The 13,161-nt window shown below is 44.1% G+C and overlaps 1 protein-coding gene across 4 annotated transcripts in view; it reads right to left on the reverse strand.

Moving 5' to 3' along the window:
- Positions 1-9,437: 9,437 nt before the first annotated feature.
- Positions 9,438-13,161, reverse strand: part of BCL6 (BCL6 transcription repressor) — a 44,942-nt gene continuing 41,218 nt past the window's right edge. For all 4 annotated transcript variants that reach the window (XM_037525272.2, XM_037525268.2, XM_037525270.2 and 1 more), the window contains exon 10: positions 9,438-10,659. In XM_037525272.2, coding sequence (XP_037381169.1) covers positions 10,516-10,659 — 144 coding nt within the window. In that variant the 3' untranslated portion in view covers positions 9,438-10,515. The remainder of the gene's footprint in view (positions 10,660-13,161) is intronic.

A 13,161-nucleotide genomic window follows, 5' to 3' on the forward strand; every position in this document is an offset into this window, starting at 1 on the left:
CTCCTTCTCAAATTTTCTCTTTGCCTCTCTCTCATATGCAGATGTTGGATTAGAAGACTGTACTCCTGAATCTATGTAATGTTATGCACTGATGCTACTTTAATAAAAATCTACAAAATAAATAGAAAGTCTGTTTTTAAAAATCCTGAAACATTGTGAGTGTTCAATAAGTATTACTACACATCATTGTTTTGGTTATAGCTGTTTTTCTGCTATTTGATAGAGAATAAATTTAAATTAAATAGAAAAGAAAAGAAGTTATTTTATTTTTAAAAATGTTTTCAAAGATTTATTTATGCATATAAGAACTGGGGTACAAGCCAGAGGTGTGGGAGGGTGAGAGGACTCACCAGAGACAGCGGGGAGCAGAACATGCGGATAGACTAAAACACACTGCCGAGGGGAGCAGTGAGCTAGACAGGAGAGGTCTACTGCGCCATGTGGGTCACCTCCCTGGTCGGGGATCCAACTCGTGCTGCAGTAGCTGCGGATACTTCATAGTGCTGACGCTTAACCCCTTGCGCCACCAGGGAGCCCCGAAGACATTATTTTTAAAAAGAAAAATTGAGCCTTAGCAAAGTTACAGGAACTTTGAGCCCTTTTAAATAGGAAATTTGAGCCCTTTTCTACCTACTAGGCTGGAATTCTTGATAAGTAGTGTCATTTTGCATAACCATTTTTGAATTGTGAAAATACCAAGGGGGTGGGTAGGGAAACCCCAAATCATGGGCCTGTGAATGTTGGTCCTCTGAGTGCAGAAGATGCCAGGAATGGGTACTGATAAAGGATCTGCCTCCCCTGCCTCAGTGAGTGATTTCTCTTGCAGGACACCCCCAGCAAGAGCAACCCCCATGTCTACCTCCTAGTTCCTTAGGCTACAACTAGGCAGCGCCTAGTTTCCTGAATGAACTTTGAAGATTATCCTGTTACAGGGCAGGGAGAGGGGCAGCCGAAACCCCACAAACCTGCCTATTCTATATGGGTTCTGCCATCCGCCGCATCAACACAAAACATATGAGACTTTAATGGGAAGGAATTTTAATACAAGACAGGAAAGGCAAAGAATCTAGTTTCTAATTCAAGCACCCAAAGTTACAAATCCCCTCATGGGTAAAACTCCATCCAAATGGCATTGGCTCAAAGCAAGGCCCCAAAGCCTGCCACAAGTCTAAAGCATCTTCCAGTGGGGACCCACAGAAAAGGTTCAGAAACAACCAGACAAGCCCGGAAGGAAAAGAGCAAAATCAACATCAAGATAAAAGCTGCCATTGTCACCTCCTCACGGGACTCACCCACATCTGTGTCACCCCGTCCACGATCAAAAGGCAAGCGCAGTTTCTTCACGTGTCTCTCCATGACATGTGCCTCCTCCAGGTCTCCTCTCTCTCTCCATCCTGCTTCCTTCCTTCTCAGTTTCCTCTGCAGCTTCTTCTCTCCCTGCTCAGCTCCACCCTCCATTTGGGTGGGGCAGGGAACCTGGGACCTCCCCCTTTCCTGGGGACCACCCTGTTACAATCCCATGTTGTTTTTTCACTTAAAGTGGGAAACTGAGGACCAGGGAGAAATTTTCTGACCAATGCCAGAGACAGAGTCAGGTCCGGAGCTCTCTGGCCTGGATCTCACGGCAGCAGGGCCTAGGCCTACCAGGGTTGAACAAAGGAAAGACCCTGCCACAACTAACCAAGAAATTTAGTACCATGGTGTGTGTGGGGAGGGGGGGGGAGGGGCAGGGCTTAGGGAGCCGCCCCCAGGCTGTCAGTGTTGAAGGTGAGCGGTGAGTTTCCCCTCCCAGCCTGCCTCTTACTAGCCATGCGTCCATGGGCTCTCCACTCCGAATTTCAGTTTCTTGGAATGGGATTTTTCTTCCTTAAACCGAAGGATTAAATGAACTCTTGGAAATGAAAGCCCCTGGTGATCTGTAAAGTTCATTCTACTTCTATCAGCGTCATCTAACAACACTTGCCTCCCTCCAGAGTTTCATTAGAGTTGGGCAACTTTGGCCTGAGAACTGAAATATGACCCACCCATTTCCAAGGAAAACTGAAGTCCTGAAATTCAAAGGAATGACTTTCAGAGTGGAAATTTGCACACCCAAGTAGTTTTCGAAGGAGAGATTCTGGGGTCACAGGCTGAAATCGCATCCCATAGCCACCAGTCAATTTCATTATATGGCTTCACGGGGGCGAAGAAGAGAATTATGGGACAGGAATAGACACAAAGGGACAGAAGATCTGATCAGGAAAACCAGCTCTGACCCCATTTACATATTCCTACTTCCCTGGAACCAGAAAAAAATCGGCCTCTGCGGTCTTCACTGCTTGGTCTAACCCGCCATCTTGTGGCTATTTGGTAGACTGCACCAGTAGAATGGCCTACAATCCAGGCACCAGGAAAGCTCTGAAACCACCTGGCACCCTTAACTATACACTCATTCTCTCACTCATTTAGCCAGTCTGTACATTCGCTCCTGGTTTTCCAGCCTGAGGAAATTCATGGGTGACTGACCTTGAAGGACAGAGAAAGACAAGCACAATATGATTTTTTAAACTTTTACTTGCATTCATTTGATGCTGAATTTATTCTTGGGTCATGAGTTTTGTTTCATTGGTTTCTCCTGAAATCTTTTTCTTCTGTGCAACCTTCTCTTCTGGTGTAGGCAAGTCTGCTCTTTTTCTGTCAGGATATCTCCATGTGCCAGGGGCACCCTACATGGGGGTAAATCAACCAGGAGCTCCGTATTTGCCCCATATCTTCAGGGTTTGTTCACCTGCATGTGCTCCACAACCAGAGAATTTACATCTAAGCCCTTAAGTTCAGCATGACTGTCTGCATTTTGAAGCATGTGCAGAGCTGCCTATCCTGCTTCCAGTCCCACTGTGTGGCCCGGCACACCTACCAGCTCCGCATGTCGTGTTGGAATGGCACACTTTCTTCTGTGGAGCAACATCCTTCAGAGAATTGGTGGCTTCTCAGATACGTGTACACTTGGTGGTCTGGGCAGCTTCATGAGTGCTTTCAAAGTGAACACGAGGGGCCTCCCTGGTGGCGCAGGGGTTAAAGTCTCAGTGCTAGCAAGCTATGGCCAGGTACTGCCAGGAAACTGACCCACATGGCACAGCAGACCTCTCCTGTCTTGCTTGCTACCCCCCTCAGCAGTGTATCTCAATAGATCTGCCTGTTCTGCTCCCCACTTTGTCTCTGGTGAGTCCTCTCACCCCCTGCACCTCTGGCTTACACCCCAGTTCTTCTATGCATAAATAAATAAAATAAATCTTTAAGAAAACAAACAAAAAAACCAAAGTGAACATGAGGAGGAACTGCTTGATTTATGTGGATTTGTAGGGTTTTCTGGGTCAAGTAAGTAGTGAACCATTTTCAGAGATCATCTAAGGTCACTTACAGGAAAAGCAAACCCAATATGATTTTACTCATATATAGAAGATAAAGAAACAAAACTAACAAGCAAAAACGAACTCTTTAAGAACAAAATAGTGGTTACCAGAGGAAGGGGAAAGAGGAGTAGGAAAGTCAGGATAAAGTCAGTGGTGATGGTGATGGAAACTAGACTTTGGTGGTGGACATAATGGAGCCTATACAGATATTGATTCATAATGCTGTACACTTAAAATCTAAATAATGTTATAAACCAATGTCGCTTCAATAAAAATAAAATTTTAAATCAGTTTCTAAATAGGAACACACCTTAGCATATCTCAAGCTTAACAAGACCTCAGGGTGATTTTCCCCAACCTGCCCCAATCCACATCACTGCCAAGTCCCATATATCTTCTACTGCATCCCCTCAGTGGTGAGCACAGGCCCCCGCCCAACTCCACTCAGAGCTCAGACATCTACTAGACACCACTTATTCTATCCAGCTGAGCTCTGTCCTTTTGGTGCAATTTTTGCCCCTACTGTCATACCAAAGAAGTGATTTGCCATATGAAGAATGCAATCCCTTATGGCGTGCACTCAGTTCTCTGGAAATAGGAAATCTTGGCAGTGTGAGGCCGTCATCTTTGCGGAAAGAAACACGCACCTAGATATTTGGAGAGTAGCTTCCTAGTCCTTACAGAATGTCTTTTCTTAATGTCACTTGGCTTCTTTTTATGTATGATGAAGAGGTTGGATCAGATTAGAGAGTCTCACCTTGGCTGCATCATCTCTGTGGAGTAGACAACTCCTTATAGTGGGGAACTACTGCGTTAGATCATGACCAAAGTAAATGCGAAATGCTCCACGACTTTTCAAAAGATGATTAACTATAATATAATAGTCTCCAGTTCTCAAGAAGAGGGCTTTTTAGCAAATCTGCAATGGATTGATATAGAAGTTCTTAATGATTCCATCAAAATCAAACTGGATCTAGATTTTTCTCCCTTCTGTGTAATTGAATTCTGGGTATTCACTGAGCATGGTTACTTTGCCCCAATATACTCATCTGGGGGAGGCCACTAGTCATCAAAAGACACAACTTATTTAAGGGGGAGAAAAGTGCTGGTCTCCTTGTATCTCGTTCTCATTTGCAAGAAGTCAGGCAAACCCCCTCAGTGGGGCGTGGTGAAGGTGACTGAGACCATAGATGTAAGACATAGTTTCTGGCATCAAGAAAACTCCATATCTCAATTCCTTTGACAGCAAAGAGAATGTGAAAAGAGGTGAACATGGCTCAACTTTTGAAAGCATGTCACCCCTCCTAGAAACAATATCTGTTTTTAGTTGAATTGTGTCCATTCAAATTCATACGTTGAGGGCCTCCCTGGTGGCACAAGGGGTTAAGATGCAGCACTATGAAGCTGTCCGTAGTCACTGCAGCACAAGTTTGATCCCCAGCCAGGGAGCTTCCCACATGGCACAGCAGACCTCTCCTGACTCTCCCTCTGCTCCCCTCAGCAGTGTATTTCAGTAGATCTGCCTGTTCTGTTCCCCATTCTGTCTCTGGTGAATCCTCTCACTCCCCACATCTCTGGCCTGCACCCCAGCTCTTGTATGCATAAATAAATCTTTAAAAAAAATGCATATATTAAAAGCCAAGTTCCCAGAACCTTAGAATATGACCTTATTTAGAAATCAGGTCTGAAATGCAGACATAATTGTGGGTCCCACTGCTCTGTGATTGGCATCTGCATAAAAAGGAGCAATCTGGATGCAGACATACTCACATAGAATAACACCATGTGAGGGTGAGGATGGAGAACAAGCAGATACTTCTGTAAGTGGGAAGTGCCAAGCCTGGCAGCAAACCACAGAAAGTGGAATAGGATTCTTTTTCTCAGCCCTGCTGATGCTTGATTTCAGACTTCAAAGCTATAAGAAAGTACATTTCCATCATTTACATCACTGAGTTGATGGTGCTTGTTCCAGTATGGGCAGCAGCCTCGGCCACTTCCAGAAAGGGCTCCTATTGGTGACATCAAGAAGGACCAGTCTGTCCAGACAGAAGGAGGCGCTGCAGCTCCACAGAAAACAGAAAAGTCCCCGACAAGCACCAACACTGCTTCCCCAGGGCCACCAGTTCAGCGGTCTGCCTGTGGGTTTTGTGTTGCCTTGAGAGAACTTTACCTTTATCAGTAAACCTTTGCTCAAAGCCGCTGAATCCTCAGGAATGTCATTTATTAGCCATAACTTGATATACACTTTTGTGTTTCTTTGTGATTTTACTTCCATATTTGTCCATGTTCCCCCCCCACCCCCTTCTTCCCCCTTCCCCCCACCCAATATGACTACACATAATTCGAAGGCTGGGCAAGGTAGTCAGGAGACCTTTCTGATAAAAATCCTTGGTGCGACCTCAGGCATGTTGTCCTCCCCTCTGGACTTTATTGCTTCACCTGTGCAGTAGGATAGTGATCGCTGGAGCCCCTCCGGTCATGCCTGATATTTAACCCAAAACGGTAGGGAGAGACCCAACAAGCTCATCTTTTAGGTGTGCTGAAAGTCGGTCATTCAAGGTTCACGGAGTCAGATGCATTTAACAAGAGGGCTAGCCCCAAGGAGCTGGGGGTCAATATATTAGTCCAGGGGGCTCCAAGTCTCACTAGGTCCCCTCCCTAAACTCCAAGGTCTTCCTGTTTCAGTGCCTGACTTTCTAGAAGTTCACATCCCCAGTGGTTGCTGAAACTTTGTCCCCTTTTGGTGCAGGGGTATGGTCTCGGACACTGGATTGTATGTGCCACACACCATGACCAGGGCAGGCCTGGCTGCTGTGTGCCTTTTAGAAGCTTCCTGTGGCTGCTTTGGGGGTTTGGAGGAGCAATGTCTTTCCAAGTGGTTACAGTGTTTTCGGTATGCCAAGGCAGGTATCCTCCTACTTTGGAGGGATCACAACATGTCACAGCTCCCCTGCTAAGAAACCTGGACCCAACCCAAAAGTATTTAAGGGTCTTCCTAATGCCAGACACCCAGAGACCCAGGCAGCTGTGTGCATTTTGCTCCTTTAGTTCCAGGATACAGGGGTTCACACAGAGCAGTCCAAGTAATGGTGGGTGATGAAGAAACAGAGGCAGGAACTTTACTATAAAGTGGTTATAATAGGAATAGAATCTTCTAGAAATCTAAGACCAGAATTCCCCAATCAGTGACAAGCGGAAGGTCATTCGAGTTCTAACTCTCCTCCTGGGACCTCATTCTGGTGCTGTGCTATTTATGCAACCAAGATACTCTTAAAGGGTCTGAATCTTTCTGTTTCTCTTCCCCATTCCAATTCTCTTAGTGCTTTCTGAAGAATGCCTCTGGTAGAGCAAAGGACAATTTCTAGAAGGCATGAGTGAATATTTTTATTTTGAATGTTAAATGTTTATTTTCATTTGTATTTAAGGAAACTATCTAAAAAGTCTGTTGATTTAGAGAAAAATAGTACATACATTTTCCAGGTATGTTGCTATCATAAAGTCATGATCACAAATGATGGAGTGTGAGAAACACTGCACTGGCTGGTTGTCTCTGTATTTCACTGCAAATTCCCAGGGATCTTAGTAGCCCATCTCATGAGCACCCCTATTTATGGAGCATGTTACCTGCATTAAGAGGCTACAGGCCTGCCTGTGATTGCTTGACCTTGTATCCAGCATCCTTCCTTAAACCAGTCAGTAGGTCACATGCCATGGAATAAGGCCAAGTTCTGACCTTTCAGCAGAGGACTGAGGACATAATGGTTTCTTTTGGAAAATTCTGTGCAGGTGCAGTTTATTGTGTTATTTTGGGCCACTGATTCAATTGCAATATTGGGGTACTTCTGCTGCTCCAGAGTTTTCTGAGGTGGGTATGTGGTTTCCATCCCTCTGTAGCTTTGAATACAGGAGGTTGTTGTGAGAACTGAGTGTGCTCATTGACGCAAGAGGGTTTTGACCATCATAAGCACCTCATAAAGACAAGATATGCTTACCACTGTTAATACAGTTATTACTGAGTGATAGAGGAGAAGGGGAACACAGATTCCAAAGGGAAAAGCTCATCTTTCCCAATACAAAGAAAATGCTTAAAGTTCTACCAGCGGCCAGTAGTGTGAACTCAGACTAGGCGGCCACTTCTTAGCTGAGTGACCTTGGACAAGTCTCTGCCTTGGTTTCCTTCTAAAATGGGAATGTTGTTATTCGTTCTTCCTTCCCTCTGGGTTGGAGTAAGGAGAAGGCACCTCCTCTCCCTGTCTACTCTCCACCCAGAGCACTGAGCAACAGTAGGCAAGCTTCTTCCAGTCTTCTGCTTCTGTCCCTTTATAGGTCAAGGGCAAATTTAAACTAGATGATTTTTACCAGTTCTTACCCCTCCTAGCTCCTAATTAGCTCTATTTAATTCTAGCCACCCCCTTCCTCTAGCCCCACCCCAACCTCTACTCTGGTCCTCTGAAAACTTTCCTCTCAAGATCCCACCACACAGAGAACATTGTGCGTATTTTATGTTATTTATTGGTGAAAAATTGAATTCACATCATGCTTTTGTAATAAAATTCCATATTCCCTTTGCCCTAGCTTATCTGTTTAAAGTTGCCTGCTTTTACTTTATTTATTGATTGCCAATTGGCTGGTTACTCACTCTTTGATCTTCCCTTTTGTTTGAACTTGGACGCCACCCACACTGTCTGCCCTCAGCCCCTAGTCTCTCTATTAAACAGTAATGATACATAAACAAACTTGGAGGCCCTCAGGGAGTAAAGGGGCCCTGGGCCCAGCTTTCTCGGACCTGTGAATTGTCATTCCTGAAGCCTTCTGTTCTGTAAGTTCTTCTGCCAAGTTTCTATGGGAGCAGAGGGATCATTTTCTCCCTTTTCAAAGAGCAGGGTGAGCTGAGGCCTCGAGCTGGCAAGTCCTTTAAAGTCATTTTCAAAGGAAACCTAAGCTGAAAGGCCATGTGGCTGGCAGAGGGTAGTGTCACTTTCTGAGGCTCTCTCTGGGACTTTGGGGGTCGGCTCCCATACACTTCCCAGCACGTGCTCAGAGCCTGCTGCAAGGCCCTGCCTAGGGCCACCACTGTCCACGCCGTGGCCCGAGTGCCTGGGAAACAGCTCTGCTTCACGTCTCCGCCTTGTTCCCACTGCCACCCAGGAACGAGAAAGCACGGACTTCCTCCTCCGGGCCAGTGGCCAGGACTGTGCTTGTCCTCACTGTCCTTAGGTCCTGTCAATCAAACCTGATCCTTGGGGTTCTTTGAGGTAAAATAAAACTGGGCGCCAAAGTCAGCTAGGGTGAACTTATGTCTGAATCATGCAACCATAAACAGTCTAGTTAACTCACTCTCCTCTTGGGTAGGTTGGGAAGAAGACTCAGGGGAATAAATGGTTGTCCCAACTATTACAGGAAGGTGTGACTGACTTCCACCAGAGTCCTCTGGGCAAAAACTTCTATAAGGATAGGGGTTTGCTTGACTAGTTGCTATCTATACAGTGATTGAACTGTCAGTCACTCAGTAGACAGCAGAGTCCAAAGACAACAAGGATGAAAAATGGATAGTGGGTCAGATGCCTTCACACTGCCCCCTGACCCAGAAGAGGTGCTGATGAAGCTTGGCGGAGGTTGGGGGGGGCGTGCGGCTGTGTGTGAGCCTTCTCACTTCACAGAATGCTTCAGTTCGCCAAGGTCCAGAGGAAGAAAGGACTCATAAACTCTTTTTTCAAAAGGGCTAGAGCTAAAGTCATTCAAAGTTCAGCCTACAGCTCTGAGTGACAAAACAGAAAGAGGCAGGACCCAGCCAGAAATAGAAGTGAGAGGTTCATCCAGAACCTTCATCTGAGCTGAGCTCCTCATGACCAGGGCTCAGAGTCTGTGGTCCCTCTGGGGGCTGGGAGCAAATGCGGGACCAGGCCCAGCTACCAGGAACTGGGCCTGGCTCTTGTCTCCAGGACTCCACCCACCAGCAGCCTCTTGCCTCTGTGAGCATTTCCGACTGGGTTAAAGGTTGAGGAAACAGACACACTCAAGTACCCATCCCAGTGCAAGGAAAGACCCTGAAAACAGTACCAACTTGACTTTTCAACATTTTATTGTTGTATTTGTACAGCTATATTTTACAACGCAGTAATGCAGTTTAGACACAGCCAAACCCTGTCTCCGGAGTAGTTATAACACAAGCATGACGCAGAATGTGATGAGACAAACATTGCCAAAGAGAGCTTAGTTAGTGACAACTTCAAGTCCCTGTGTCTGCCCACACTTCAAAAAGGGATGGCGCACTTGTCCATCGTTGAAAACTTGCATGAAAAAAGGCACCGTAGAACACGTTGTACAGGTATATACAAACCGAAAACTAGAACAAAACTACACATTTTTTCCTTCGGCTGCTTTTTTTGTTCTTTTTTTTTTTAATACACACTTTGTAAATTGTAAACCTTCACTTGCAAAAAAATACAAATACACTGAGGCATTTTAGACAAAATATTTTCTTACTTATACAGATGCAATACTTAAAATATTCTCTTAAGTGCTCTTTCTCAATAAAGATTCTCAGATCCGTGTCTGCCTGCAGATACAAAATCGAGCCTTTAACGCAGTTTTATATTTTTAATATATCTTTTTTAGGTTTATATATATTTATTTTATATATATATTTATATATTTACAACTCTGCCATATATTCCTTCACCTTTGGTTAAAAAAATTAAAGCCCTCTCTTTGATAACATACTGAAGTCTCTTCTTTAAAAGAATGCACATTTACATACAAAAGAAACATCTGTTCCCACAAAACATATACATTCCTCATTTTGCAGACTAAATCAAGTCAGAACTTTTGCAAACTCCCCCGCTTCGATACTATAAAATTATTTTGCCTTTTGCTGACATGGTTCGCCTTACACATAGGAGAAGAAGCAATATTATTTTCTTAATATTTTATGGCAGTGGGGGAAGGGAGCAGCCCCGGCTCCCAGTCCCCATGCCCCTCCCCCCACCCCCAGCCCAGCTATGATTTGCACTAGTGGATGAAAGAGGCACTACATCATGGGATGAACATCGTAAAGTGTTACAGTATCCTTTGGGTAGATTCTGAGAAGGGGCTCGAATGGAAAGCATCAACACTCCATGCTTCAGCAGGCTTTGGGGAGCTCCGGGGGCAGGTCAGTGGCCGACACTCGGTACTGCACCTTGGTGTTGGTGATGGCGCCATGCTTCTGGCGCAAGTGAAGACGCAGCTGGCTTTTGTGACGGAAATGCAGGTTACACTTCTCGCACTGAAGGGAAAACAGAGGCACACTGTTAGGTGTCATCAACCCAACAAACGCGTCATTCGTTGCTCAAAAACCTAGAGAAAGAGTCCCCGTGAGGGCTGGGCAGCTCTTTCCATTCATAGTTCACCTTCAGAACATGCAGGAAGGCTAGGTTTCTGCTCTGGGACAAGTCAGCTTTGTGCAAATGAGCTTTCCCTGCTTTCCATAATGTTTTGAGGTACACTTCCCTGCCTTAACTTCACAAATTTAAATCTTATCCCAAAATGGGCATTTCAGATTTTCTACATTCAGGCATTCCTGAATCTCTCTAGGATGAAACCTCTGTAAGATTTCCAGCCTTGCCACATAGCTCTCCTGTGCAATAGCATCCTTATCTGCTGGGGAATGCGTGGAGGCCAGTGACCTTTTCTTACTAAATTTTATAATCTTCTTTGTACCTAGCAGAATATACCTCTAGGTATATTATGCAATAAATTCATTATGTAAAAAATCTGAACATGTTTGGACAGATCTTCTAGATCACAATGAATTCACGAAAATTCTGGAGTCTAGAATATGATTTAAGAAATGCAGTTATATTCCTTTTGAGTGCATATACCTTAGATAACAAGGCATTTGCAAAGAAATCTGTTTCTCACTATGAGTCAATGAATGGATGATAATACTTTTAGTGGAAAAGTCACTTAAAAGTAAAACGGATGACTAAATATAATGGGGTAAACTGGATAAGATACTGGAACAGAAAAAGATTGTTTCAAGTTAAAAAAATAAGAAGATCCAAATAGGAAATTTATCATAAAATATCAGTAGTTGTGACCTATGCATCATATTCATGCAAGGTGTTACTAGGGCAAGTTGGGTGCCTGTCAAACTCTCTGTACTATCTTTGCAAATTTTCCATAAATATAAAACTATTCTCAAGTAAAACATCTGATAACATATGATCATGTAGAAAATATGCTTTAAAGTAAAAATGGAAATATACTTAGAAAAATAAAAAATAAATAAAATGGGTAAGACAGTGAATGGGAAGAGCCCTGGTCTTGGGAGACCGAGGGTCCGTCTTATTTTTGCCACCCACTGCTGTGTGTCACAAACACATCCTTTTTCTCTCTGGGCCTTGGGCTTGCTCTTCTCAGAAGAACTGAGTCAATACACTGCATAGGTCACTCTTCCCTCTGATATCCTGTGCATCCAAACTTCTAGCAAATAAGTATAACAGCAAATACTCTTTTTATTCTTACTATGTGACAAGTCCTATATGAACATTTTAGTGAATTCATTTACTTAATATAACAACTTGTGATCGGTTTTATTATCAGACCCATTTTATAGATGAGGAATGAAAATACTGAGTAGATATCTAATGTGTCCAAGAACAAAGAGCAAGAAATCACTCTGGGATTGATGGACAAGTGAGTGAAAGCAACCACATTTTGCAGGTTAACATCTGTGCTATGGGTTAATCATTCATTGATAAGTTCCATCACAACTAAAGTGATGCTGTAAATTCATTGAAGTCAACATCATCTATAATCATTGCATACTTGTAGGGCTTGGACTCTCTTACAAATGAAATGGAAACTTGAAAGGTACAAGGGGCTGAAGTGCCAATCTGGTCCTGCCTGCAGGGTAGCAGAATTTAAAGGATTGACAGAACACAGTTTGAAATCTGTTCTTCTACAGCATCCTCATCATTTATAGAGAACACCATGGCCCAGTAAGAGGACAGGGCTTGACCGAGGCCCTAAAAAGGGTGAGGATGAAAGCCAGAATCAGAACCCAGATGCTCGGTTGCCTGGCCAACATCTTTCCCCTTTCCAACAGCAATGAGCAAACTATACCGACAAAGAGTCAGACAGTGAGTAGTTTAGGCTTGATGAGCCACAGAGTGTCTCATATAACCACTCACCTCTGCCACTCTTGTGTGAAAGCGGTCATGGACAATTTGTGAACAAATGAGTGTGGCTGGAAACTTCATCGATGGACATCAAAATGTATATTGTGATTTGTTTATGTCATAATATATTATTCTTTTGGTTTTTGGTAACCAATTAAAAATATAAAAACTATTATTAGCTCACAGAATGTTCAAAAAAGCTGCCTTTGATCAAGACCCTGGTCTGGAACACTATGAGTCCAGGGGTCTGTTCATGCATTGTGCCAGCCAGCAGGCCACCAGCACCTTCCTGCAATGAGCTTTTCTCTCTGAATCACAATCACGCTCCTTCTCAAATACCTTAGCTCCTTGTAAGTAGACAGCTAGCCCAGTAGAAGAGCATGTTGTAAGTGCTCAATAAGTATCTGTGGAATGAGGGAATGACTCCAAAATCTACGTCTCCATATTTCAGACCTCTTTTCTAAGGCCAGGATCATCTAGTCCAATATACCCACTTAAAGATGAGCAAACTGAGACTCAGACCGGTCAGGCAGGGCAGCCTTGACAATGAGACCCAACTCTAGTTCCTAAAACCAGGAGCTCAGTGGTCATCCCACTGAGTGCTT

This window comes from Talpa occidentalis, unplaced genomic scaffold (assembly GCF_014898055.3).
Source record: "Talpa occidentalis isolate TD23 unplaced genomic scaffold, MPIMG_talOcc4v2.1 talOcc4.4, whole genome shotgun sequence".
Lineage (NCBI taxonomy): Eukaryota > Metazoa > Chordata > Mammalia > Eulipotyphla > Talpidae > Talpa > Talpa occidentalis.